General features: G+C 38.7%; 1 protein-coding gene across 9 annotated transcripts in view; it reads right to left on the bottom strand.

Moving 5' to 3' along the window:
* atrx (ATRX chromatin remodeler) overlaps positions 1–27,853 on the bottom strand; it is a 172,425-nt gene that overhangs the window by 12,201 nt on the left and 132,371 nt on the right. For all 9 annotated transcript variants that reach the window (XM_078547550.1, XM_078547540.1, XM_078547543.1 and 6 more), the window contains 3 exons: positions 23,385–23,493; positions 19,818–19,995; positions 16,319–16,513 (listed from right to left, as the gene is read on the bottom strand). In XM_078547550.1, the coding sequence (XP_078403676.1) occupies positions 16,319–16,513; positions 19,818–19,995; positions 23,385–23,493 (482 nt within the window). The remainder of the gene's footprint in view (positions 1–16,318; positions 16,514–19,817; positions 19,996–23,384; positions 23,494–27,853) is intronic.

Genomic DNA, 27,853 nt, shown 5'->3' with positions numbered 1-27,853 from the left:
TCAGAATCTTAAATGTTTCAATCAATTTGCCTCTTACTCTTCTAAACTCCAGGAGATACAAGCCTAGTCTGTTCAACCTATCCTCATAATACAACCCACCCAATCCAGTTGTTAGTTTAGTAAACCTTCTCTGAACTGCTTCCAACACATTTACATCCTTCCTCAAATAAGTAGGTAGGTGTTGGGCTCCTGGAGAACTTGTTCATTATATTTTCTAGAGTTAGATTTAATATCTTCCAAATTTAAAAGTATTTCACAAATCATCCAGAATACCTTAAGATTTTGCATTTAATTAAATTAAATGTAGTAAGAGAGTTGATGCATTGATTTGCAACTAGACAGTCCAGTCATCGAAGATTAGACAGTAATTTGCTTCCCTAAAGAATAACTGCATGAGTCAGAGTCATTATAGTACAGAAGACCACTCAGCCCATCAAGTCCATGCCAGCTCTCTGCAGAGCAATACAGTCAGTATTCCCGGAGCCCTGCAGGTTTATTTCCCTCAAGTGCCCAACCAATTTCCTTTTGAAATAATTGGACTCCGCTTCCACCACCCAGGCAGACAGCGAGTTCCGTGTCATTACCACTTACGTAAAAAGTTCTTCCTCATATTCTTCTTGTATCTCTTACCAGAAACCTTAAATCTGCATTCACTGGTACTGCATGATCAGCTACTGGTAACAGCTTTCCTTTGTCTACTTATCTAGGGCCTGTCATAATCTTGCAAACATCTATCAAATCTGCCCGAGCTCCGTTGCTCCAGGGAGGATAACCCCGGCTTCTCCTAAACTGCAGTTAATATTCCTCATCCCTGGAAACTTTCTGGTAAATCTCCTCTGCATCCTCTCGCATCTTTCCTAAAGCGTGGTGATGAGAATTGGACACAATACTCTAGCTGTGGCCTAACCAGAGCTTTATAAAAGTTAAACATAATTGCCCTGCTTTTGTACTCTATCCCCATTTATGGAAGCCCAAAATCACATGTGTTTTGCTAATTACTCTCCCAATATGTCCTGCCACCTTTAAGGATCTGTGCACATGGACCCCAAGGCCCCTCTGTCCTTGCATACACACTGGAACTGTGCCATTAATTCTTTATAGCTTCTCCCTATCCCTTCTGCCATAATGTACCACCCAATATTTCTCTATTGAATTCCAGTTGCCACTTGTCTGCCAATTCTGCTGGCCTATGTCCTAGTGCAGTCGAATGTTTTCAACATCACTAGTTTGCCACACCTTCAAGTGTGGTATCAACAAATTTTGACATTTCTACCATCCCTCCAGTCTGAAAAATTATTTATTATGAATTATTGTTTTCTGTCCTTAAGCCATTTTTTTTATAAGTTGGCAATGACCCCCACACCCAACATCACATCCACCCCCAGTCTATGAGCCTCAATTTTGTTCACTAGCCTTTTATGCGGTACTCTATCACAAGTTATCCTAAAATCCATATGGATAACATCCATTGCATTCTCTTCAGCCACTCCTCTGTTGCTTCATAAAAGTATTCAATTAGATTAGTTATGTGTGATCTGCCTTTTACAAATCTGTATTAGCTCTCCTTAATTAACATAAGCCTTTTAACAATTCTTAAAAGATATCCAAGAACTTTAAATGAATCAACGTTAACCCTATGAGCATATTTGGAATGACTACCAGGTTTATACTCCTAAAATATCGAATATCATTCAAAGACTTAAGTCAACTTCTTGTAAGTACAAAAACTAATGCATGTAATCTGACTGCAGGGAACCTGCACAGCCACAAATTGATTTGAACGCTGATGTGTCCAAACACCTAAATAAAGGGACAAGAAATGTAGGATGTGTTCTTACCAGAATATTTTCAAAACCATGAAAGACCAGTCTCAGACAAACTATGTGCAAGAACTTCATTGTTGCATGCACAGATGGTGCAGAAAATAAAGTCAAACTTGTTTTTCTAGATTACCGGTCTCTGATGATGGCTACTTTCCTACCTTGCACCTAGAAATATATTTTGTTAGAAACCATGTGCTTGCAGAGACTATTTCTGCTCAATTCCTGGGACTATTTTCCGTAAACCCAAAGAGAAGTGGTCCTCTGAATATAGCAGCCACCTGGTCCCAAATTAGTAATTCAAGCTGGTCCAAATGAAGATTGCATTTATTAATAATTCTATCCTAAAGGTGGCTGTTTGCCAAACAGGTTCAATATATATTTACCAAAATTTTATAATAAGATTACTCTACTTTAGTAAGAAGTTCACACAAATCATACTGTGAAAACATTCTTGATGCATCTAGTTTTAGAAGTGCATTAAATGTTCCAAATTTTCACTTAAAAATCAACTTTTCACCTGTTTGTCAACCCAAATACAATTTTGCTTGAAAATAAAAACCACTTGTTTGTAGGACAAATGCACATATAGATAAAGTAATATGCTTTTTAAAAAAACTTGACAAAAATGCCTTTGTAACCAAGGCAATATCATTGAAAACAATGTGTTGGAATACAATGTGTGCTATTCAGGCAATATTGTCATTGAAACATATTTCAGATTACATCCCACTGTTTGTTTGCTTTTCTTAGTCTAAGTTTTATTTCTCATTTGGTGGATGGAAGGTGATGAAAAGTGAAAGCTCCTTCAAACACAAATGTAATTGTTAATCACTTAGAGCCATAAGACACAAATGCAAATTGCTCACACAGCAGGAAATGGGCTCAGTGGATTCAGAGGACGAAAACAGCTTGGGGTGTTCAGTACATGTTAGACTTATTTAGTCTAAGGAGATAATTTTTTATTTCAGTATTAAACCTACATGGATAAAACTTTTAAACTAATAAATGCTTATACACAAACCACACTCTTTCACATATCTAACTCTTGCTATAACATTTATCAAATCCGATGAAAGTCCCATCTCATTCAAACTTCCAATACCACATTTTGTAAGGAGTGTAATCCAAGCATAACATTTTGCACAAAATCAGTTAAGAGCTAATCAGACTCAAATTATATTAACTACTGGTCAATTAATCAAGATAGGCTACAAACAAAACTACAAAAAGGCACCTCCCTTCTTTAATTACAAGCCCACAAGCAATTATAATATGCAAGCCAAGGTACAATGACCTGGGTTTCACGGTCAGGGACAAAGCATTGGGCTCACTGCTGCCCTTGAAGAAAATTGCCCACAAAGATCTAACGATCTCAATGGCATGGTTTTTCCCCTTTCCTGACAGCAGTTTAAATTTAGTGTCAAGTCAAGGGGACGCAGCAGCAGCGATGTCAGCAAACTAAGCATCCTAACACATTAAAAGTATTGATACACATACCAGGAATTAAAAGACATTTAATGTCCTTCATTTTAATTTAACTTTTCAGATAGTAAAAATAATTCGCTGCTATCTTAAGCCAATCTTTAAATATGCAGATTTTTTAAATTATGGAGAAATTTGACAAGCAAAATTAGTTTCTCAGGGTCAGTGAGTAGCAGTAATTGTGAAGTTAGCACACCATTAAAAACCTCCATTACACTGCATTCAACAAGGTGCAGCTTTATCCAAGGCTCTTTACAGCAAGACTAACGGCACCAGAGTGGAAGCTCCCATCGCTTCATAAGATTTCCCATTGATTGCAGCCTGAGGGATGCAGGGGTGCAGAATCACTGACAGCAACTTCTGGATTTTCATGCTGTTCATTGCATGTGTGGAAGTGGTTAGTTTCCATGGAGTAATGAGTGAATGCTGATTGTTTCTTCATTGTTACCACCACAGAATCTAGAACAATACTTAAATGACCATTTTTCTCAAATTCTCCACAACAGCCTAGGACAGAGGTTCTAAAATTTCTTTTGCTGAACCCCCAATTGAAGATCCACACTCCATGAAAGCAGCGTTCTGAGAAATAGTGGGTGAAACTGATCTTTGCCAATAACAGATTGAATGATAGTAAATCTGCAGCCATTTTGCTTGACTGCTAAAGCAATTCTGATCCCTCCCCAACCCCACATTTCTGCATAGAACAAGATTTAATTCCCTTGGCTAATATTGCTTACAACAGAAAACATCACAAATAGAGTAATTGTACAATACAGCTGAATAATTATGAATGTAAAGGAACATTTGATGACTCGCCCTTATTTCAGCGAGTAGGATAAGCATGCTTTCTACCACACAGATGATGGTATCTCATTGAGACTTTGGAAAACTTCAAATGCAAATGATACCCCGCATTCAAGCTGCTTCTTGTAAATATGTGAAAAATAATTTCATACATATATTGAGGCAAAATGAGAAAATATTTCAAAGGCTATTTGGAACAACTCAGGAAACTTTTTGAATTGAGAACCAGAACTGATCAATAGGCACAACTTTAAAATTGGCTCACAAAACAGTTACCAGCACCAATCAACTTCTCTTTTGGGCTCAGAGCAATCCTGGCCTTTGCTACAATGTCCTCCGAAAATGGATTTTGATCCCAGGTGGAATCCTGAAATTCATTTGCTCTCTTTCGGGAAAACATATTTTGAATTTTGTACAAAACCGAGACAAATGATCAGGATCACACCGTTAACTTCTAGAACTCAAATCGCACAGGACGTAATACAAAGCAAACTCAGGAATGCAGCGAGGTAACATTGTAGCACGTAGCTGCTCCTTAGCAAAAATTGACAAAGCTCTGTACATTTTCATGTGATGGAAACGTTACAGGTCTTACCATTCAAAAAAAGGTCGAGTTCATTTAGCAGTCAAGTATGTTGACTGATGAGGCCAGTTAGAACCGAATGGCCTATGTGCTGTAAATTTTCTATATTTCTTTGTTTAAAATTTTCTTAAAGTATTGTCTGAGGAAATGAAGAAGCGCTGATTCAGTTATTCAAAAATATGCTTCAACTTAAATCACAAGACAGCCACTGAACTTCAATTTGTCCTTTCAGTTAAAAGAACTTTAATTTGAAAAAACCCAGTAGTTCCCTCTATTTGTTCTCCAGGAGGCATTTTAGTTCCTTTGATTTCTTGCAAGGACTTCCAACACCAACACATTATAGTTGATGAATTACATCAGAACCAGCAAGTATGAAACTAAAGTATAGAAAATCATAGTTATTTACTTTCTGCCTGGTTCTAAATGTTCCTTACATCCTCAATGTCAGGCTTCAAAAAAAAAATCTCCATTCCTTCAACGATTTTCAATATACAGCACAATAATTATGGAAAACTGAGGTGTTCAGGATACTTTGAGATAGCAGATCGGTGCAAATGTCAATTCAGCAAGAGTCATCTGTATTGGTAGTAAACTATAATAAGTGAAAAGGCAGTGTTTACCTGGTGAGTGCCCACAGCTGCCACTGCAGATCAACCCCACTGTACTATGGTCGACTGACAATCAAAGGTCTATAGGCAATCACAGCTCAGTATGGAATATTTGAATTCTTGTTGCTTTTTAAGTAAAGTTTAGATCAATCAGAGCTGGTTCTCGTGCACGGTAATTGATTATTTTGCTGAGATCACACTGGCGAGGCTGTAGTCTATATCTTTTCTTTGAATTTCAAACTGATCAGTTTCTTTAAAATTTAAAGCTGTTCAGGCTTTTGATGCACCTCCTCTGGTTATGCGAGGTTGCATCAAAGGCTCACTTGCCCCCATGCGATATTCTTCTCATGCCATCTCAGTTTGGGAGCCTCTGACCCAAGACAATCAATCAATAACCTTGGAAATTCAGTCTCCTTAACTGCCTATTCTACAGGCCTCCCATGCAGAACTCCATGACAGTTTTTAAAAACTTAAAAATATCGGCCCCAGTAAACAAATAAAAGATCAAAGATCAATAAGGTTCCATCTGTTTCAATGCAGTGACAATCTTTTACACTACACTTTTAAGTTCCTGAGTTGGGAACTCAAGATGCATTACTCTAAGATATATCATACTGATATTATTCACAAAGCCCTCCAGCTATAATCATTCTATCATTGGTACAAACTAAACTTATCAACTGTTATTATCTGAACAACAAAGACTTACCCAGATCTGCTCTTATATTACCTAATGTACATAAATTGCCAGTAATACCAAAACATAATGAAATCACTGTTGTGATGCATTACATGGGCTTTTTGTGGTCCAATTACCAGAATACTACTAGGTCAAATCTGATTTGTGTTGCTATTAAGCAACACATGGCCAATCAGAATTATATGGATACAGTTCTTATCCACTGGCACAACAAGGATCTTTGTAAGCAAATGTTTTTTTTTCATGCAACTATATCCAGCAATCTGTGGAAGGCCCAAAGTGAGGCATAAACTCCTGGTCCTTAGGCCGGATTCAAAAGCGGGCAATACACTGAGTTAGCAACAACATAATATTTACAGTATGCATGATGTTCAAGGATTTTATATCAGGAGACAAGTTAATACATAGTTTTATGTAATTACTGGAGGAATGCACCTCCCTGATCGCTTGTAACTTTCCAATTGCAATACTAACTGGTGAGGCTGTACAAAATTTTTTGTTTAGCCCATAGTAAGTACCTTAAAAGTGTTCATAAATCCATCATTGCAATTTAGTCTCAAGCAATTCTACTTGTTATAAATTTCAAATAAGTCTGGAGACTTTCCTATTCAATTAGCTACTTGACAGAAAAGGGACAGAAATGGAATGCTGCAATTTACCAGCATTTCTCTCATTTCATATCCTAGAACAGTGATTCTCAAACTTGTTTGGCAAGGACCCCTTTACAAATAGATCAGTAATCACGGCCCTCCCAAGTTTTATTATGTATAATACTCAAAGTGCTGCATGGATAGTTTTAATAATGCTTTTTAGAAAACAGGTGCTTACTTACAGATATCAATGAGATGGATGCGTTGCTTCTCACTGCTGTCTGTCTGGCCTTGGTGTGATGTCTGACAATGACACACTTAAACCATTCTCCACTTCCTGATGAGACCTGCACTATCATAACTTCATGAAGTTATCGAGTACTGCAAAATCTTGGCCAATGACCTCCCATGGAATGCTAACTAGCAGCAGCTGCCTTTACTTCGCAATAAAGTTCCCAGATGCAAGGCATCATTTGAAACTCTCAGCATGTGGCAGAACTCCAGACGGAGTCTAAATTGGCTTCTTTAAATGTTCAATATTTTGAATCAGGCATTTTCCTACCATCTGAGCTGCCTTAGCTTAACCTTTTATTTTCTTTTGACACTGCTCATGTCCACAGGCAATATTTCATAGGAAAAAAAATCATTCAATAAACAAACACATTGAATTTTCATTGGTTCATTGTTAGGATTACATGTAGTGATTGGATGACGATCACATCAGCCATTAGCAGAATGTTCATGAGCACTTGAAAGATTCCTGTGCAACAGCAGTCACTGTTGGAAGTAAGAAAGCGCTCGTGGGAATGTGAAAACAAATAGGAGCAGTCATCTGGACCTTTGAGCCTATTCTGCCATTTAATAGGATGTGGTTGCAGCCTTACCTCCACTTTCCTGCTGGTCCCCCATAACCCTAGGCTCCCTTATATCAAAAATTTGTCTAACTTAGCTTTGAATATATTTAATGACACAGGCTCTTCTGCTCTCTGGGGGAGAGAATTACAAAGATTAATGGCCTTCAGAATCCTCGTCTCCATAAAGAGAAGACCTCTTATTCTGAAACTTAGCCCCCTATATTTCCCCATGGGGGAAAACATCCTCTTGGCATCTACCATGTCATGCCCCCTCAAAATCTTATACAATCAATAAGATCAACTATCATTCTTCTAAACTCCAATCAGTATAGGGCCAACCTGCTCAACCTTTCTTGATAAGACAACTCCTTCATCCCAAGAACCAACCTTGGTGAGCCTTCTCTGAGCTGCCTCCAAAGCAAGTATATCGTTCCTTAAAACAGAGGCAAAAACTGTACACAGTACAGGTGTGGTCTCATCAACAACCTGTACAGTTGTAACCAGGTATCCCTACTATTATACATCACCCTCCTTGCAATAAAGGCCAACATTCCATTTATCTTCCTAGTTGCTTGCTTTATCTGCATGCTACCTTTTTGTGATTGATATGAAAGACACCCAGATCCGTATGTCTTGCAGCATTCCATAGCGATGGCAGTTACTGGTTTACTGATGATATATTATAACCCACATGCTTGCAAGCATGCTAATGACTGATATGGTCTTCATCCAATCACCACACATCAGTTCCAGCTGCCACTCATTTACTTGCCCCCAGAAAATCTCTACAGACCCTCAGGAGGTCCGCAGACCCCAGCTTGAGAACCACTGTCTTAGTAAGACAGGGAATTCATTTTGACAAATCTCCTTGGTTTTTGTTAGACCAAAATCCCAAGTAGACCACAGAAAACTATTCTGACATGGTGTACCTAGCTTTCCAAACAGTACTGACGGAGAACTGAAGAAAGCTAAGTTAAGCTCAAAATAAGGGGAGGAGGCGGGCATGGGAAGGGAGAGGGGAAAGAACAGGGTAAACAGGAATGTAAATAAGAAATCAGCTTAAAAAAAGGTAGAAAGCAAGTTACTCATTAGAAGAGATATCAAGAAACGGAAAAGTATTTACCTTTGTGCATCAGGAATCAAATTAGAGACCCAACAATTTCTAATTTACTCCCATTACTTGAAATCAGAAACTCAAAAGAAATTTGTCAAATTTATTAATACCAAACTAGGACAAGCAGTTGCTTGAGGAAGCATCTTGGAAACTAAAAAATGAGTTGGACAGCTATGTAAATGGGCAAAGAACAGATGAGAAATTTAACACTGGCAAGTATAAATAACTGCATAGTGCAAGAAAAAAAGGTGACATAAGGCTTCCATAAATAGTTAAAAAAAAATCTAGGAATTTAGTATGTCGAATTTTCAACATGTCAAAAAAGAATGAACAGAATGTTGTGTTATGCAGCCAAGAATCAAAGGAAAACAGCCTCATGAGCACAGTGTAATGCTCATATCAGTTCACAAATCATGGACCCTCACCATTGACTCCAACGCCCCCTTGGAAACTTTCGTAGGCCAAACATGACTTTGCAACCTGTGTTTCTTATTCAACACCAAGGTAAGCTTCTGACCCTACACCTCCAACACAGTAACTGTCTCCAATGTTTTGCTTACTTCTACTCTTACTTCAGCTCATCTACCATTGAAGCTCCTGGCACAAGTAATCGAACAAAATGGGACACAAAAAAAAATTAATGCCATTATGATCTTTCTCCTGGGTTTCTTTTAGCAGTGCACAGGTTAATCTTTAATTCCTGGAAAATCCATGATACTCCTGGAGGGTTGGCAACCCTACCTGTGCTTTCAGCTGGCTGGACACCATGCTCTGGAATTCTCTCAACTTCCCCCTCCTCTGTTAAAGCCAAGTTTAAAATCCATTACTTTGAATAAGCTTTGAGCCCTAGCCTTTCCTCTTTTTGCCCGACATTGATTTTTCCATTTCTCTCAAGTATTCCGGGGCATTTTTCCTACATTACAACAGTAATTACACATCAAAAGTATTTCACTGTTTGGAAAGGACCTTTGGGTATCCAGGGGTGATGAAAGATGCTTTATAAATGCAATTTCTTTTCTTTCTTCTAAATGTGCTACATAATACAAGTACTTGTTGTCATTGTTCAGTTCTGGCAACTAATACACATATTGAAGCCCTAGAGCACTCTCAGAAAATCATGAGTTTGACGTCAAGCATCCAAGGACTGAGGTGTGAGGAAAAGCCTAGGGAAACTTAAGCTTTTCAGCCTTGAGAGGTGACCTTATTGGTCTACAAGATAGCAAATTCGAGTAGAGTAGCAGTGGCAAAAGCCTTGAAATCATTTAAGGAATTGGCATGTAGTGGTAAAACTGCATTTCCAACTACTATTTCAACTCCAGTGCCATTTTCCCTCAAGGTTCACAAACATGTTATCGCCCCCTCAGCTATCTTTCTTTTTAGAAACTCCCTATTTGAATCCTTCCAGTTCTGCTTCAATCGTTTTTAGTAGCAAAACACCCCAACTTAAGTAACAAATGACATCTGGTTACCTTGGTGGATTATGCTTACAGCATTTGATAATAACCTCTCTTCCCCACTGCACTGTTATTTTTAGCTTCTGTCTTCGATCCCTTCTTCCTTCATCAACTTGCTGATGCTCAGTGACATCAACCATAGGCACAGGATAAGTTTTTCAAGTACAAGGCAATTAACACCCATCTCTACCACTTCCTCCATGCCGACAACCTGGGGCATTTCTGGCCTAACAACCTCAAACCCCTTGCCACCGATTCATTCTCTCTTTCAGGCAACTTTAATGTGTTATCCACTGCCTCTCTCCCACACCTAATTAATGGTTTAGATTGTGAAGTAGATTTTACCAAGATCATTCACTGCTTTTATTCCCTTCTGCCATCTTTTAGTTTTGTACTTACTGTCAAACATGAAACTACATATTTCAAAATACATCTTAAAGCCATTTGCCACATTTGTAGATCTTTTGACCATGATTCGATTATAATTCACTGCTGAGTTTCCCCATCTATCAAAAATTCCTATAAATCTTGGGATGAGTGAGGTTTTAAATGAGTTCTTCCTACAAAGTACATTTTCTTTAATCCTAAATCCACATCTTATTGAAATCATAACTGATTATTTGAGAGCATTCTTCAAGCCATCTCAATTTTAAAATGAGTTATGTAGATTTTATTGCTGTAAAAATTGCATCTTGTCCTCGCTAGTCCTGATTGGCAATTACAAGTTGTAGATTTTGATCAGCATTCACAAAAACGGCTTCAACAGAAAAACATTTTTATATAAAGCAGCACAAAGTTGGCATTGTCTCAGTGTTAAAACATGTGTCTACACAATAAATGCCCTCATGCATCCAAATGAGTTAAAAATAATTTAATAACCAGAGGTTACCTTTTTTTAAATGGAGAACAGCTAACAGCTCACCCTCATTGTTCCATTACAACTAAGCAAATTACCTGGACCCCAAGCCTTAAAAGGTGTGTTGCTTTTCATAATCTAAGACTAAGGCAGGTACCAAGAGGTGAGTGTAGAGGCAGGAACTCCTTTTAATCAAGGAGCAAAGTCCCCAGAGAACATCATGCTGTGTTGAGCATAATATTGCTTGTGTGATGCAGAGTAAACCTCAGGAAACAACAAAAAAAAAAAATTGATATTAACTGTTCTCAATTCTTTCCAGCATCCAGAGAGAACACTTTTAATGTTAAGGAACTTTCTTGCCACCCACATTTTCACGTGACAGATGTCATTTGGCATTTTCCTACAGTTCTGATCGAACTGGATAACTGTAAAGGCTTAAATGGCCTCCCTTAGCCTTTCAAGTGCCTTTCATTGATCCAGTGGCATTATAGATCAGCATACATGCACCAACCAATCATTTCACTACTTTTCAAGCTACAAGGCACTTTTTTGTTTTAAATGGTCAGGAAGCAGCATTCAATTTTTGACTAATGGAGAATTCCTAATCAATAATGTAAAATACTACCTGCCAATAATTGAGATTGGAACAAATCAGTAAAACAGAATTCAACAGATTTATCCTTTCACCAAACTTTCCCTACTTTTTCAACTTCCATATTCTTTTGCTTCCAACCCAAAATTAAACGAGGCACACACAAATGTGATTTTATTATCTTTTGGTGATGTCGATCCACTGGAGTTAATTTTTTGTATCAATGAAGTTGCACTAAGTTTAGTGACAAAGGGGATGTATACTTAGAACTTTGCTTCTGGGTGGTTAATTTTTTACATTGGGGACTCAAATGGAGGTGAAGATGCCAGCAGAGGTTTTCAATGCATACAGAGAAGCCAGCAACTATTTATCTATCCAGGACAAGACCACTGATTTAAGGTTGAGAATTGTACATGAAGGTTAAAAACCCTTCCCTTAGGTTGACAGTGTTTTCAAATGAGAATTTGCCAGTTATTTCACAGAGCATTGAACCTCAAAAATAAATCCACTGCACAATTCTCAAACCACTAAGGGAAAGATCACTGGATTGATCCTCTCAGCAATTGAGAGGGCTTATAGCACTGTCAAAACAACTGTAGAATGAGGTTAAAAATGAGCCATAGGATCTTGATATTAAGTATTGACTAAAAGAACATGGAACATCTGTTCAAGTGTTATACTGCATGCAAACCACATCTTTTGGAGTTGGGAAATTCTAAACTAGGTCCTCAAAATATAAATTAAGTGCTGGAGCAAATACTGCAAACTATTTTCAGACAATAATCTTTGTGATGTCAACTGTGTTATGTCTGTCATTCAGCATAGTAAAAGCCAGTTAAACCAGATCAACCCTTCACTGCTGAAGAATAAACTTCTACTCTTAAATCAAGGTTTCTTTAATTTTCAACTTATCTTTCAATCTTCTAATATGATAAAACAAAATGTACAAATAAGTCAACAGAACCTAATCTAGTCATGCCTTTGATGCTTTAATTACTGCAACACAGCAATGCAACTTCTACTTAAGAGATGATTGAATACCTTCACAATTTTTCCATCAGGTGGATAGAAGGTGGTGGCAGATAATTTAGAATTCCTTAAGTCTGGTCTTGTACATGTGATGTAACAATATCATAGACATAGAAATTAAGACACACACACCAGAATATGACCAGATTTAACATTTTTTGATTTATGTCAATATTGATGTCAGCAGCTGGCATATTGCAAAGCTTTAGCCTGCAAATATATGGCAGGTAACTGAAGAATAAAGAGGTTCCACTGTAATTCATGTCTGTCTACTGAAAATAGATTATTTAAACTTGTAGCATAAAATAAAGTTTAAAATAATAATAATCCTTAGTTTTAAAAAACCATGTTGTAGAATGCAAGTCTAAAATAACATACGTACAGATAAGTCCCAAGATGTCTTTCATGTTTAAATTTCCACACTACAGCCCACAGCAGAATTCCATTTTTCTTCAGTATGTTACGTGGAACCTTTTCATCACCACCACGTTTGAGAGGCTCCCTCGCCTCTTTGTTCAAAAAAAGTTACGCTTTTCTATGTCCATAAGTCATTCTATAGTGTTAGAAAACTCTGTTCTCTTCAAATTCTGCTACTCAATCTCCCTCCCCAAAAAATGCCTTGCCTTATATTCACTGCCACTCACTGACTTAAATTTTGACATTGTAATACAGCAAGATAACTTATGGACTGCTTGATACTACTGGGTGCCAGATTTTGAATATTGTCTCAAGGTGAAATTATACAAATAAAAGGACTTCATCCATTAGCACCCAAATATTACAACTTAAATCTGTGCCACTGACTTGATAAAGTTTACAATTAAATGTTACGATTTCTAAGCAAAGAACAGCAGTTCCTGGGTGAGAAACAAAAACATAAAATGCTGGAAATACTCAGGAGGTCTGGCAGCATCTGTGGAGAAACAGAGTTAACATTTTGGGTCCGTATGACTCTTCAGAGTCTCTGAAGAAGGGTCAAAACATTAACTCTGTTTCTCTCTCCACAGATGTTGCCAGACCTGAGTAGTTCCAGCATTTTTAAGTTTTTATTTCAGATTGCCAGTATCCGCAGTATTTTGTTTTTACCCAAATGGGAAACGTTCTGAGAACAGGTATTAGGCGGTTAAAATAGACAAGGGAATCAAAGCCTCCACAAAATCATAATGCATTCACTACTTTAGCAGTCCCACTTTTTTGCAATGTATAATGGTTCAAGTTTTCATACGGGGAAACATTCTGAAAGTTAAAAATACTCTACTGAACTAACTGAAAAAAGAGAATACTAAATGTGAGAAACACCTGGGAACAAATTAAATAGTTTGGAAAATAATGTGATAAGACTGAAGAAAGTATAGGGAAAGGATTTTCAACCTTGTACTAAAGAGTGTTTTTGAGGAATCCAATTGCTTTCCCTGGGGTCATGTCAAATTTGGCTCCTTACTACTTCAATTTGAGTTTATCCCTTTTCTTCATTATGAATTCTACTCTTAAAACAAGCGTTTTAAGTGCAACCACATCAAACTCCTGAAATAAGTGAGGCGTGCAATCTGGAAATAACTTCTCCCTCTTAGAAAACTGCTTAGTTAAAAATTTATTTTTTTAATATAGTAGAATAAAAGTTAAGTCAAACACAGAATTGAGAACAAAACTCTATTCTCTAGGTCTGTTACTTCATTAAAGTAATAGCAGTGTCTATTAGTGATTTATAAAATTGCAAATCTTATGCTTAACAGGTCCAAGTAGTACTACAATGCAGGCATCCAAAATACTGCAAACGCCTTTTACTTAATGTGTAAAATCTAATTGGGATCAACTGCAAATACCTAAATTACATACTAATGAAACCAGTAAATGTGGATTTCACTTTACACAGATTGTTTTAAACCGAATTTAGATGGTTTTTCTTATAGCTGTCAACCAGAACAATCAAAAAAAATTGACAGCATAATCCCACTGGCATCTGTTAAATACACTCTAGGTGGCCTAATAAAGTTCAATTTTGTGAAGCACAAAGTATGAAGAAGTACAACAAAAATAAATCTTTGCAGTTTTCTTACACCATGGTATATTGAAGCGCTCAAATTAAATTCCAAATCAAAGTTAGAGTATTACATTTTACAAAAAAATTTGTTTAATCTCATTCATCTGCCTAAAAAGGCAACACAGGTAAACAAAGATCAACTTTATCTGAAAGTGTATATAGATCATCATGCTGAGAACGTGTTAATTTTTTTCACATCTATCTGTTCAAGGTCACAACACTTGGTCATTCAAAATACTGTATCCCTATTTAGTGAAGATGCAAAATAATGTTTCTATTTACATATAGAAATCTGGTCTTTTACCCGCCAGTTCGTGTGCACGCATGCTTGGAACCATTTTTACAGCTGTCTAAACAACCATCCTACCGCTGCCCCACTACCCAACCCCCAAGTTGTTTTAGAGTGACACTTAGCATGCTAAGAATTATTATAAAACAACAAGCAGAAGATTATGAGTATGACGGGTCTCACTTCATGTTCAGTTAACAGGCCCGGAGCTTGGCTCAGAACTCAAACAGTTGAAAAGGTACATAATCTACATTATGAAGAACATTTCAACAGCATTGGCAACAAACCAAGTATTCAAATTGAACAGTTGAAAATATTTTTTAAATTCTAGATCTAAGTCATGCATGAAATGGTTAAAGCACACTGGTACAGTCCATAGGGTCAACTTGAATTTGTTACATTTTAAGGTGTTCTACAGTTTTAGGCTGCCAATTGTTCTCCTACAATGAAGAGAAATCATTAGCATGAAAACAATATTCTGCCAAAGTACTGTACCATATCTTGTGCAATATTTGTGTACAGCCCTCTAATGGCAATCAATGGTAATGCAACCAAGATAATGTTAACAAGGCAGCAATTACTGTAAAAGCAGTGAATCACTTTTTTCAGCCCTTGTGCCAAAGAAAGTGAGCCTTCTTCAGCTTGGAAATACTGCTAGTGGCACAACCCCCAAAAGAAAGTGTCTGCAAATCTTAATCAGTTATTCTCATCGCACCCTCCCTTGCTCATTTTTCTTTTGCAAGTCTAACCATCACTTCCATTTTTTCCTAGTCCCTCATTTATCCCCATCCACTTGTTTCCATCTCACCAGCAGTTCTCAATTCTCCATCTTATTCTTACTTCACTGATTCACTTCACTCTCTTACTTTTAAATTCAATGTTTTTCACTTTTCATTTGCATTCGCTTATGTCCATATCTTTTCCTTTTTCCCCACCACTTCAGTGCATCTATTCCTGTCTCTTCACTGTAGTTTCTGCTTTCCATTTCACACACCCTACCAGTTTACTTCTGCCCCTAATTGTGTCTGTCTCCATGCCCATCTCTTTTTCCACCACTGTTACTGCTATCTCTTCTCCACTTTCTCTCCACCATATTAATCTTCCTCTTCTGTTCTAGCCACTCACTCCTCTACCTCTTCTGTTCTAGCCACTCACTCTTCTACAGTCCCAACTCTGCTTCGGTACCACATCACTTGCCCCACTATATCATCCTTCCAATCTTCACCTGCTTGAACCATTCTCCTATCTGTCCCTTCGACCTCATCTTTCTCCTCAGCTTCCACCCCACCTCTCCTCCCATCCATGCAAATGGAAAATGCTCCAATTTCCTGGAATTATACAGTAACTTGGCTTAAAAATTGATGGAATGGTGAATAAAATAAGAGATCACCAGCACTATTTGCACTAAGTGGCAGTGAAATTCCTGATCGAAGTGCTCCCATCTGACAGAATCTGAAAAATATTTATTGACAAACATTAAGGTTCTGAAAGAAGTAAACCTTTGGCAGCAGAGGAGTATCTCTCTTCTTTTTCTTTTCAGAATTTGGATCATCCAGCTGATCTGGCTCAAAAGTGTAGAGTTCAGTCAATTCATTCATTGTGAAGTGACGCTCAATCTGTTGCTGGTCAACTACACGGTATGATAGTGACTGCTTTGTTACCTGTCGATCATAAATCTTTTCCTCCATGGTTCCCTGTATTTAAAAACAATCAATGTTAGAATTTGTGCTTCTCCAAATGATCCCTTCCCCAATACCCCCCAACCGCCCCCAGTCACCCCAATAACGACCAATACTTACGTGGCACAATGCACCTTAGATGACTAATAGACCAGTTTATTCTCTCTGGATTAAGTGTAGGATTTCCACAACATAATTAGCTTCTGAAGTGATGTGGTTATGTCCCATTTGCAGCAGACTAAATGGTCAAACAGATTTAATCACTGGCAGTGCAATTTATAGCAGTCAGCATCAAGACTGACTGGCTGAAATTACTCCAAATATCACCATTGAACCAGTTTATGCAAGAGTTAAACAGAAATGCCAGGCAGCTGGGCTTCTTTGAACATGTTTCTCTACAGACCCTTCAAAAGGGTAGACAAACACTTCTTGGAACAGTAGCTGTTGCCTGATATCTACTGGTTACAACCTCTGAATTACATTGGTATTCCTACCTACAAAGTCATATTTGTCTTTGCACCAGTTGCAGCTAGTTCAAAATTATGTTTTATTCACTCATGGGATGCAGGCATCGCTGGTTAGGCCAGCATTTATTGTCCTTTCCTAATTGCCCTTTAAAGGTAATGGTGAGCTGCTTTCTTGAACTGCTGTAGTCCACGTGGTGTAGGTACACCCACAGTGCTGTTAGAGAGGGAGTTCCAGGATTTTGTCCCAGTGACAGTGAAGGAACGGCGATACATTTCAAAGTCAGGATGGTGTATAGCTTGGAGGGGAATTTCAAAGTGGTGGCGTTCCCATGCACCTGCTGCCCTCGTTCTTTTAGGTGGTAACGGTCATGGGTTTGGTAAGTGCTGTCTAAGGGGCCTTGGTGAGTTCCTGCAATGCATCTTATAGATGGTACACACTGCTGCAACTGTGCATCAGCGGTGGAGGGAGTGAATGTTTGTGGATGGGGTGCCAAACAAGTGGTAACCTCCCCAGGGTTCTGATAGTGGGGGATTCAGCAATGGTAATGCCATTGAATTGTCAAGGGGCGATGGCTAGATTCTTGTTGGAGATGGCCATTGCCTGGCACTTGATGCACAAATGTTACTTGCCACTTGTCAGCCCAAGCCTGGATATTGTCCAGGTCTTGCTGTATTTGAACATGGACTGCTTCAGTATCTCAGTCATCGTAAATGGTGCTGAACATTGTGCAATCATTAGCGAACATCCCCACTTCTGACCTTGTGATGTAAGGAAGGTCATTGATGAAGCAGCTAAAGATGGTTGGACGTATGACACTGCCCTGAGGAACTCCTGCAATAATGTCCTGGAACTGAGATGACTGACCAACAACTACAACCATCTTGTTTTGTGCTAGGTCTGACGCCAAAATCAAGGCTGGCAGAAGTGTTCAAACTTATACCCTTAAAATCCTCTGAAATAGAGTCTTGCCTTCAGCAGTAAATCTGAGAGAGGGGGGTACTCAGTCAAGAGATGAACAGCATGTTTCATAGTATATATACTTGTGCATGGTGCCCAAAAGCTGAATTAAGTGCTACAAATCAAGATATTTGTTAAAGCTTAAGAATCAAACTTTAAAAAAATACTATATTACCACAAATATTTCAAGAAATTATTTTCCCACAAAGGCGCTGACAGCTTCAGGACACACAAAGTATCTTCTGAATGGATAGTCAGAGGAAAAGAAGGAGTCCTTGTTTTACTTCCTCAAAGCACAGCAGCTATACATGAACTGCAGTGAAATTGAAGAATCTCACCATTTTTAAAAATCAAAGAATGACCAGAGTTTTCTGTCTAGGTTAGTCCACTCGAGTACTTTAATGCTGAAGGCATTATGAAGGGAGGGACATTCAAAGGTTACTAAACCTAATAGCACAAGGAAATTTGTGTTTACGTTTATTTAATGTTGAAGCAGTTTAATTAAAAGTGATCTGCATTTGCATCAATTCAGCTCCTCCATACTGTATATGCTTCACTACTCTGCTCGTTATCATTTGCACACAATTTAAAACAAAATACTTAAAAGTCACCAGCAAAATTAAATTCCTTGCAACTGAATGTAAAGGGATATATCTTCAGCAAACTGAGCCAAAATCCACTGAATATTCTCTACATTTAGAACTTCATTGAATCTTATTGCAAATATCAAATTATAAAGGTAGATTTAAATAGTTCCTGGGATGAAGTGCAAATTTAGAATATGACATCAATTGAATTGAGTGTAGGACAAAGGACTTTGATTCAAATTAGTAGTGTAAATTTAGGACTAATGCCAGGCAATAATTCTGCACAGTGCAATGTGTGGATTAAAAGTGCAGAAAGTGCAGGGGAAAATGGAAATCATTTTTTTTTTAAATGGGGAGGGTGACCGTCACCAAATAGTTGAATTAAAATGGATTAAATTCCTTATTCCTAGTGATCATTACATCTCTTAATTAGATAAGAGTCTGACATTTTGTTACTGGGAGGGGGAAAACAAAAAATTAAAATCCATCTACTTATTGGTTTTAACTGGCTTCTTAAACATCATGATGAATAAAATGAAGTAGCAGACTTTGCAAACTCTCACATTTCAATACACTTTAAGAGCAAAGATTTTCACTAGCCAGGCACAATTAAGTATGTCCTGTGAAGTCTTGTCCATTCATTTCAATAAAATGGTTCACCCCTCCCCTCCTCACATTCTCACTGGCAACTAAGGATGGACAACAAATGCTGGCCTTGCCAGCAATACTCACATTTCATGAAAGAATGTAGAATAACATTAAATTACTTCAAATATAGGACAAGGACTCACCTATACCATCTTTATAAGGAAACGTAATCTAAGGCTGAAGCTGGTACAATTTTAACCCAGAATATTCAGATAAAGTCAGGGTAGTAGAACCAGAGTAAAGCTTTAAAAGGTGAATGAAAAATGTGAGAACACAAAGAAGTGTTCTTTTAAAACTTGGAAAGGTGTTAAATGTTTGGATTAATCTACCAGATAAGGCAACAGAGACAAGGATATTTTGTTATAACTGAAAACAAAGCTGCATCCACTGGTTTTGTGGGAAGAAAAAAAACCAGAAGGCAAGATCAGAAATTGATTTCTCTCCATCTTTTGTTTGGTACATTTAGTTTTAAGCAAGAAAGAAACAGCAATCATGGAATTTTCCAGCCCAGACACCGAGGGGCATCGTGGTTGGGACAGGAAAATGTGGAGAGGGCTTGTCCACTCAAAGCATCAAGGACACTGTTTCAGACAATGGAAATCGACAGAGACACACAGACACACACACCCCTTTGGTTATGAAGGGGAACATTGTTATACCTGAGCCAAGAACCTGTAGACAAAGACTGGCTTTATCTGTCCAAAACGGTAAACACGAAAGATGCTTTGGATATCATAGGAAGGATTCCAGGATGCATCAAAAATGATAACACGGTTGGCAGCTACCAGATTAATTCCCAGAGATCCCGCTTTGGTGGAAATGATGAACAGACGGCCCCTGTAAGAAATAATTGCCCAAAGACATGAGATAATTACTCAAAGACAATCAGTAAAACTTAAGACAAATTTAGGATTAGTTACAAAATCAAAAATACAGCAAACCTTTAGTAACACTTTCATCAGAACAAGTATTGAAAACCAGGAGAGAGTGTGATCGTGCAAGAGCAAGTACATGTAAATACCAGTTAAACTCCATGCATTCTATCATTTATAAAGTACACTTAGCATGCAAACATAAATGCAACAAACAAAAGTGAACAGAAAATCCTGAGAAGTGCTCAGTCGGGTAGCATCTGTGGAGAGAGAAATAAAGTGAACGCTCTAAGGTCGGTGACTTTTCATCAGAACATGCATCAACTCTTTCTTCTCTCAGGTGCTGCCCGAGTTTTCTGGCATTTTGTTTTATTTCAGATTTTCAGTATCTGAGGTATTCTGATTTTGCAACATACATCTTGTTCCGCAATTATAATTTATCCTCACAATTCTAACTTGTACCGACACCATGCATATTCTATTTCTCTTCAATTGAAGGAGATTCCACTCTTCTCCATGTAACATTAATAAAATAAATGCTCCACATCATTTTTTGAGGAGATAACAGAGAAGGTTGATAAAGGCAATGCTGCTGATGTGGTATAGATAGATTTTCAAAAGGCATTTGATACAGTGCCACATAGACTTCTGAGCGAAATTCTAGCTCATGGAATAACGGGGGAGGTAAGCGCTTGGATAAGAAATTGGCTGAGTTAACAGGAAACAGTAGTGGTTAATAGATGTTTTTCAGATTGGAGTAAGATTTTAGTGGAGTTCCCCAGGGGTCAGTGTTGGGACCCTTGCTCTTTCTGATATATATCAACGACCTAGATGGCATGTTCAGCGCATGATTTCAAAATTTGCAGATAATATCAAGATTGGAAACTTGGTCAACTGTGATGAGGATAGTCTTTAACTTCAAAAGGGCATAGACATGTTGGTGGATTGGGCAGATAAGTGGCAGAAGAGGTTCAATGCAGAGAAGGGTGAGGTGATTCACTTTGGCAGGAAGAATATGGAGACAGTATAAAATAAAGGGAGAAACTCTAGAGGTCTTGCAGGAATAGAGGGACTTCTGTACATGCGTACATAAGTCATTGAAAATGGCAGGACAGGTTGAGATAGCAGTTAATAAAGCATATAGTATCTGAGGCTTTATTAATAGGGGCATTGACTCCAAGATGAAGGTGATCATGTTGAACTTGTATAAGACACTAGTTAGGCATGATCTGGAATACTGCATCCAGTTCTGGGCGTCATATTTGAGGAAGTAGGTGAAGGCACTAAAGAGACTACAGAGGAGATTCACAAGAATGATTCCAGGGATGAAGAACTGTAGCTATGAGGATAGAATGGGGAGGATGGAACTGTTTTCCTTAGAGGAAAGACAGCTGAGAGGAGACTTGGTAGAAGTATTCACGATCCAGTGGGGTATGGACAGGGTAAATAGTGAGAAACTGTTTCCACTCAAGAAAGCATCAAAAACTGGAGGGCAGAGATTCAGAATAGTTGGCAAAAGGAGTAAAAGTGATGCGAGGAAAAAAATTTTCACCCAGAGGGTGGTTGGAATCTGGAACGAACTTCCCGAGAGGGTGGTGGAGGCAGGTTCGATCAAGGTATTCAAAAGGAAATTGGACTGTTCTCTGAAAAGAATGTGCAAGGTTACGGGAATAAGGCAAGGTAGGGGGACTAGATAGAATGTTCTTTCAGAGAGCCAATGCAGACTCAATGAACCGAATTGCCTCCTTCTGCACTGTAAAGATTCTGTGATTCTATATGCATTTCATAATCACTGGCCTGCACTAGACTGAAATAATTTCACTGCAAAGAATTTTGAGTTACATTTGCTCAAATTATGCCCCAAGCACACTGGTCCATATTTTGGAGTCAGAATAACTTATCAGCACTCTCTGTTAATAACAAGTAAGTCGCAGCATCTTCCAGCATCTGCACATGCGCAGTCAAATGCAAAAATCAAGAAGTTTCGACACTGGTATGTTGTCAAGAGATTAGGCTTCCAAATACATGGAAGGATGTGAAGTTGGGCTAATTATCCGCTAGGTAAGCACCAAACATGCTAGAAAATGTTAGGGCTTGTCCATACAAGTGTAAGTAAATTTTTAACAGCCTGGCAAGTCTTAATTACTACCAATCTCTGGCACTGAAAAATTACTTTTACAAGAGTAGGGTCTCATTTGTTCAGAGTTTAACTCTTGTTGGAAATTTTAAAATGAAAATGTTTTTAAAACATTTTGTCTCTCGTCACCCCCTTAATCCCATTTTTCTGTACATTGAATTGATACTTTTGTTTAGACTCTGCGTTTCTCAGAAAGGATTCAATCCATCATTCTTCCACTGACTGCAAAATCCAGGCCAGAATTGCTGCAGTGTAAAAAGAGTTGATTGGAATTATTTATATAGCACATACTGGAACCGTATATTCTGTAAGTCTGCAGAACTGTCCAGGCTAAACACATTTACCCAGATCTTGCAGTCACAGCGAAGCAGAGGCATACGCCACTGACCACATGAAAAACCACAACCCTATCTTTTCTGTAAGTGGCAGCAGGAACTTGCTTTCCCAGTGTGGGTCCAACAATGAATTGAGGCGCCCAATGACAAATTGCCAGCGAAGTCAGGCAATGATGTCACAAGCTGAAGACATGATCCCTGAGGTCTGTCTCCAGATCAATGACAGGTAAGTGGTTTTTAATGATTTTCAACTTTTTAGTTGATATACTTTTAATTGCAGTCCCCCAGCCACCCAACCCCTCAGCTTCCTAGCTTCACTCTCCTCCCCTCTATTGTGTTGTTTCTGACATCAGTGGGACTGATCAGCCAAGGTGGAAAGGAGCCGGGGTGCTGGAAGAAAGGGAGTATTTTCACACTGCTGCTGATTTACTGGGCTGCAGGCTCTACACCTGCTAGGAGCAACCCTAAAAAAAATCCACATAAAAACTGACGCAAGTGCTGGGTAATCAGCCTAAGTTCACGTGTGACAGGTCCAGGCAGAAACATCAATGTGGGCTCCAGCCATACAACACAACTTCCGGATTAGAACGTAAGTGGGCTCTTCAGAGGTTGTGTTGCTGTTGAGGCCTTCAGCAGTGGTGAACTTCAGTGTTCACTGCTATTGCGATCATAACACCCAGAACATTATAAACTAACGCACTGCAAATAAAACTATCCAAATAAAGATGGACAGGCTCAAAATTGCAACAAGTATAAATTCATTGTATGCTAAATTAGTTTCTATGTTGCACAAGTATAGTTTTCTGCATCACATTAGTGAACTGGAGTTTTGCAGATTTTTAATGAATGGCAGATCGTCACACTCATTTTGGAATACATTACCTGACATTACTCTCATCATTGAACTCTTCAGCCCATTTTTTTCTTGTCTGCGCACTTGTAGAACCATCCATTCGATAATAATCTACATTTCTGTACCATTTCCCAGTACCTGCAATTTGAAATACTTATTTGTAAATGGACATCTTTTCAATGAAGGCTTACATTCAGAAAAATGAAATGCACTGGTTCTTCAGGAATCAAACTTATTCAAGAATTCCAGCTAAAGCTTTTAATCTAGGGGCAGAACAATAGCACAATTGTTGCAGCACTGTTATTCATCTTTGTGCGATCGTAAACATCAGAGTTCTCAAGTGTGCACATGTGGGAGGGGGTGGGAGTCAAAAAGAAAAGCTAGTTGGCAGTCACAGCACCTTTCAGTCACAGTTGGTGCATTTGGAAGATCAGGAAAAATGTCATGCGTGACTGAGAAAAAAATCTCAAATAGGTTTGCACTACCACTCAAATAGCTATATATTTATCAAAAAGAGAAGAACGAATCCAACCACCTGTCAAATGACATTTCCACTTTAAAGAAAGAGGCCGGTATTTCAGTAGTGCAGCTCTGCTACCTGCAGCATGCATATGTAAAAATACATTGACAGAAAAAAAAAAAGGCAAGAAAAAAGCCCCAAGAAATTAGGCAGGTCACTAGTTGGTCACAGAACAGAATATAGAAGCCTACAGAAAAAACAGAAAATGGAGATACCCAGCAGGTCTGCAGCATGTGGAGAAGGAAAGAGTTAACAATTGAGACCTGTGACCTTTCCTCAGAGCTGGGAAAAGTTAGAAATATAATAGATTTTGAGCAAGTGAAAGGGGTATGGGTGGCCAGAGGCTGCAAAGAATGACGAAAGGGGTCTCTGATCGGGTGAATGGCAGGAGGAATTAAATGCCATAAGGTTTCATAGTGCAAGGCCAAAGTTAGTGGTAAAGGGGCAAGTAAAGAAATAAATGATGTGTCTAGGGGAGGTGGTGTGAATGGTAGAATCCTGAATAGCTGCCATCCAAGGAATGGAAATGAGAGACAGAAACAAGAGAAGAATCCAATCCAGTAAAGGAAAGTCAAATAAAATGGGGACATAAGTTATGATCTAAAATTGTTGAACTCAATATTAAGTCCAGGGCCTGTTATGTGCCCAGTTGAAAGATGAGGTGCTGTCCCTTGAACTTGGGTTAAGCTTCAATGGACACTGCAGGAGGCCAAGGACAGAAAGGTCAGAGTGGCAGCAAGGTGGAGAATTAAAATGGCAGGCAACTGGGAGTTCAGGGTCATGCTAGTGAACTCAGGGGTGTTCTATAGAATGGTCACCAGCCTGCATTTAGTCTCCCCACTGTAGATGAGACCATAGCCTGAGCAGTGAATACAGCAGATGAAATGTAAAGTACAAATAAATTGTAGTTTCATCTGGAAGGTGTATTTGGGACCTTGGGCAGTGAGAAGGGAGGAGGCAAAAGAACAGGTGTAACATATCTTGCACATGTATGAAAGGTACCATAGGAAAGGGTTAGGGTGCTGGAGTAGAACGAGCAATGGACTAGAGTATCCTGGAGGGAACTCCGTTCAAAATGCTGAAAGGGGAGAGTAGAGGAAGATTATTTGGTGGTGGCATCCTGAAGGAGGTAGCAGAAAGGACAGAGGATGATCTATTTAATATGGAGGCTGGTAGGGATGAAAGGTGAAGACAAGGGGAATCCCATCAAGGTTCTGGGAGGGAGGAAAAGGACAAGAGTCTTATCAAACATGGTGGGGGAATTTGTTGCTTGAAGACAGACAAACGTATCAGAAGGACTAGAATGGAAGGTTGTATTGTCTGAACAGATGCAACGATGACTGAGAAACTGAGAACGGAACAGAATCCTTACAGCAGGCAGGGTATGAGGAGTGTAGTCAAGGGAGCTGCGGGAATCAGTGGGTGTATAGGGACATTTGGTTGATAGTTTATCACCAAAAATGGTGACAGAAGTCAAGGAAAGAAAAAGAGTTGGAGATGGGCCACATGAAGGCAAGGCAAGAATAGAAATTGGACACAAAGTCAACAAAATTTGCCAGTTCAGGGTGAGAGCAGGTAAAGACACTAATAGTGTCAACAATTTACTCACAAAACTGCTGCATTAAAAGACCTCTTGCCTCTTGTGCCTGTGATGCTACGCTATTTGAATCCCATTTCCGTATGATTTTCCCATTTATTTGCATGTTCCTTAGAAGTATAGGACAATACTAATCCAATGCCATTTTAACTTGTGATTGTTTCCTTCTTAGCCTCTTTTGACAAAGCACATCCATATTCTAATAACAGTCAAACAATTTCCTGTACCCCCCCGATTTGTCCTTGCGATGATCTCAGGTTAGTCCTGTATTACAGATTCAAGCAGAGGAAATAATCTTTAACCCCTTGTGAAACCGCTAATTTGCCTTCCTTAATCTCAGTCCTAGTGGGGAAAAAAGGTACATTCAAAAAATTACTTCGAGCTAAATAATGGGAAAACGGCTAGGGGATGCAGATTCAAATGGGGAAGGAGGAAATATCTGGGCAATGTCAGCAAGTTCTTCACAAAGTAAGCTGCATATGGGCTGGATTTCCAAGTACGGTAGTGGAAGCAGAAACTTAAATAATTTAAATATTACTGAAAAAAAGAGACATGCTGTCGAAATTTTGCTTGCACTCACCAGATGCAAGAATGCCAAATTTCAAAAGGAACAACGATTTATACTGCATGAGGAAAGGGGTGCTGATTAGTTGGCAACTCAGCTCCAATTGGTCGAGATATTACTATAGCAAATGCACCAGGGAGCTATTGTCCTCCATGCTTTTGTTTATTTAAAAAAGGTACAATGTCTGGACACATTCTTTATGGCTGCAGAGGACAGGTCCTTGCATATGAATATATGTAGCTTCAAGCAGGCATAATGAGCCACATTGCGATCCCGAATGATGATCTTAAACGTAGTACAGAACTTGAGAACGGTGTTGCCAAAGAAAAAAGATTCCCTTGTCGAAGCTTTCTGTCTTGCATTCATCAGGATACTTCGCAAGAATACCAAATGTAAAGGGAACAACAATTTATACTATATGAGAAGAGTGCTGATTGGTTGGCAAGTGGACTCTGATCAGTAGCGGTGTTGCCACGGATAATGCACCAGTTGGTGGGTGACTGACAGCTAACTGCCAAGCATTGTTTGAAAATTTAAACTAGACAGCTTAACTTTGATTCATTCCTCAAGGCAATGCCTTGACCAGTGAATGACTCATTTATTTCGTTTAGCTACTTCCCCCTCCCTTTTTTTTTCCAAATATTTATATAGATTTTTCTTTTCCCACCTATTTCCTTTATTTTTAAATCTATACCTGTAATGCCCTGTCAGTCTTTCCACCCCACCCCTACTAGAGCTGTACCTTGAGTGTCCTGCCATCCATTCTTAATTGGCACATTCTCTTAGATAATATCACCACCTTCAACACCTCTTTGTTCCTTTATCTGCGACATCTTTTGATTATCTGCTCCTATCACTGCTTGCTTGTCCCTACAACCACCCCCACCCCCCCAACTTCTCTCCCCCCACCTTAAACCAGCTTATATTTCACCACTCTCCTATTTTTACTTAGTTCTGTTGAAGGATCATGAGGACTCGAAACGTCAACTCTTTTCTTCTCCGCCGATGCTGCCAGACCTGCTGAGTTTTTGTTTTGTTTTGGATTTCCAGCATCCACAGTAGTTTTTTGTTTTTAACAATGTGTATACATGTTCTTTGCAGACCGAAAGAACATATACACACATTACATTTCTTTCAGCTAAATAAATGACAGTCATTTACTGATTCATTCTTCAGTGCAATGTCTTGACTAGAGTTAAGCTGCCTGGTTTAAATTTTTAAACAATGTTAACTGCCAGTCACCATCAACTGGTGCATTCTCCATGGCAATCCCTCTGTCAGAGTCCATTTGCCAACCAATCAGCACTCTTTTCTCAGCATAAATTGTTGTTCCCTTTATATTTGGTATTCTTGCAAATTGTCCTGATGAGTGCAATATAGAAAGCTTTGATGAAAAAAAAACATTTTTTTCATCAGCAATAATCTTAAATTTGTTAGTGCAATCCTTAGCATACTCGGGATTGTTCGGCAAACGGTACCCAATCGTGAAATCACAGAGCATTAGGCAATATGTCTTAAGTTCTGCAAGCACAGGTTGGTTAAGTACATAGTACCCTGCCCACTGCAAATAGCAGAAGGGGCGTGCTGTTTGATATGATCTGCCAGTCATTGGAATATACGGCCCATGTACCTGGCACAGCACCAGCACTGAAATTCATATACCACATTACACTGTGGTAGGCAAAATGTCTTTTCAGCTTGATGGCAGCATCCTGTTAGTGGAAAACACCATTCGTTGTTGTCAGTGCAGAGCAGCAGCATGAAAACAGTTAGCTTCACCTGTTGCTACGCTGGGAGCAATGATTTATGAATTTCA

Source organism: Cetorhinus maximus, chromosome 8 (assembly GCF_964194155.1).
Source record: "Cetorhinus maximus chromosome 8, sCetMax3.hap1.1, whole genome shotgun sequence".
In the NCBI taxonomy this organism is placed as follows: Eukaryota; Metazoa; Chordata; class Chondrichthyes; order Lamniformes; family Cetorhinidae; genus Cetorhinus; species Cetorhinus maximus.
The sequence above is the reverse complement of the archived record's forward strand: the minus strand, read 5'-3'. Positions and strand labels throughout refer to the sequence as shown.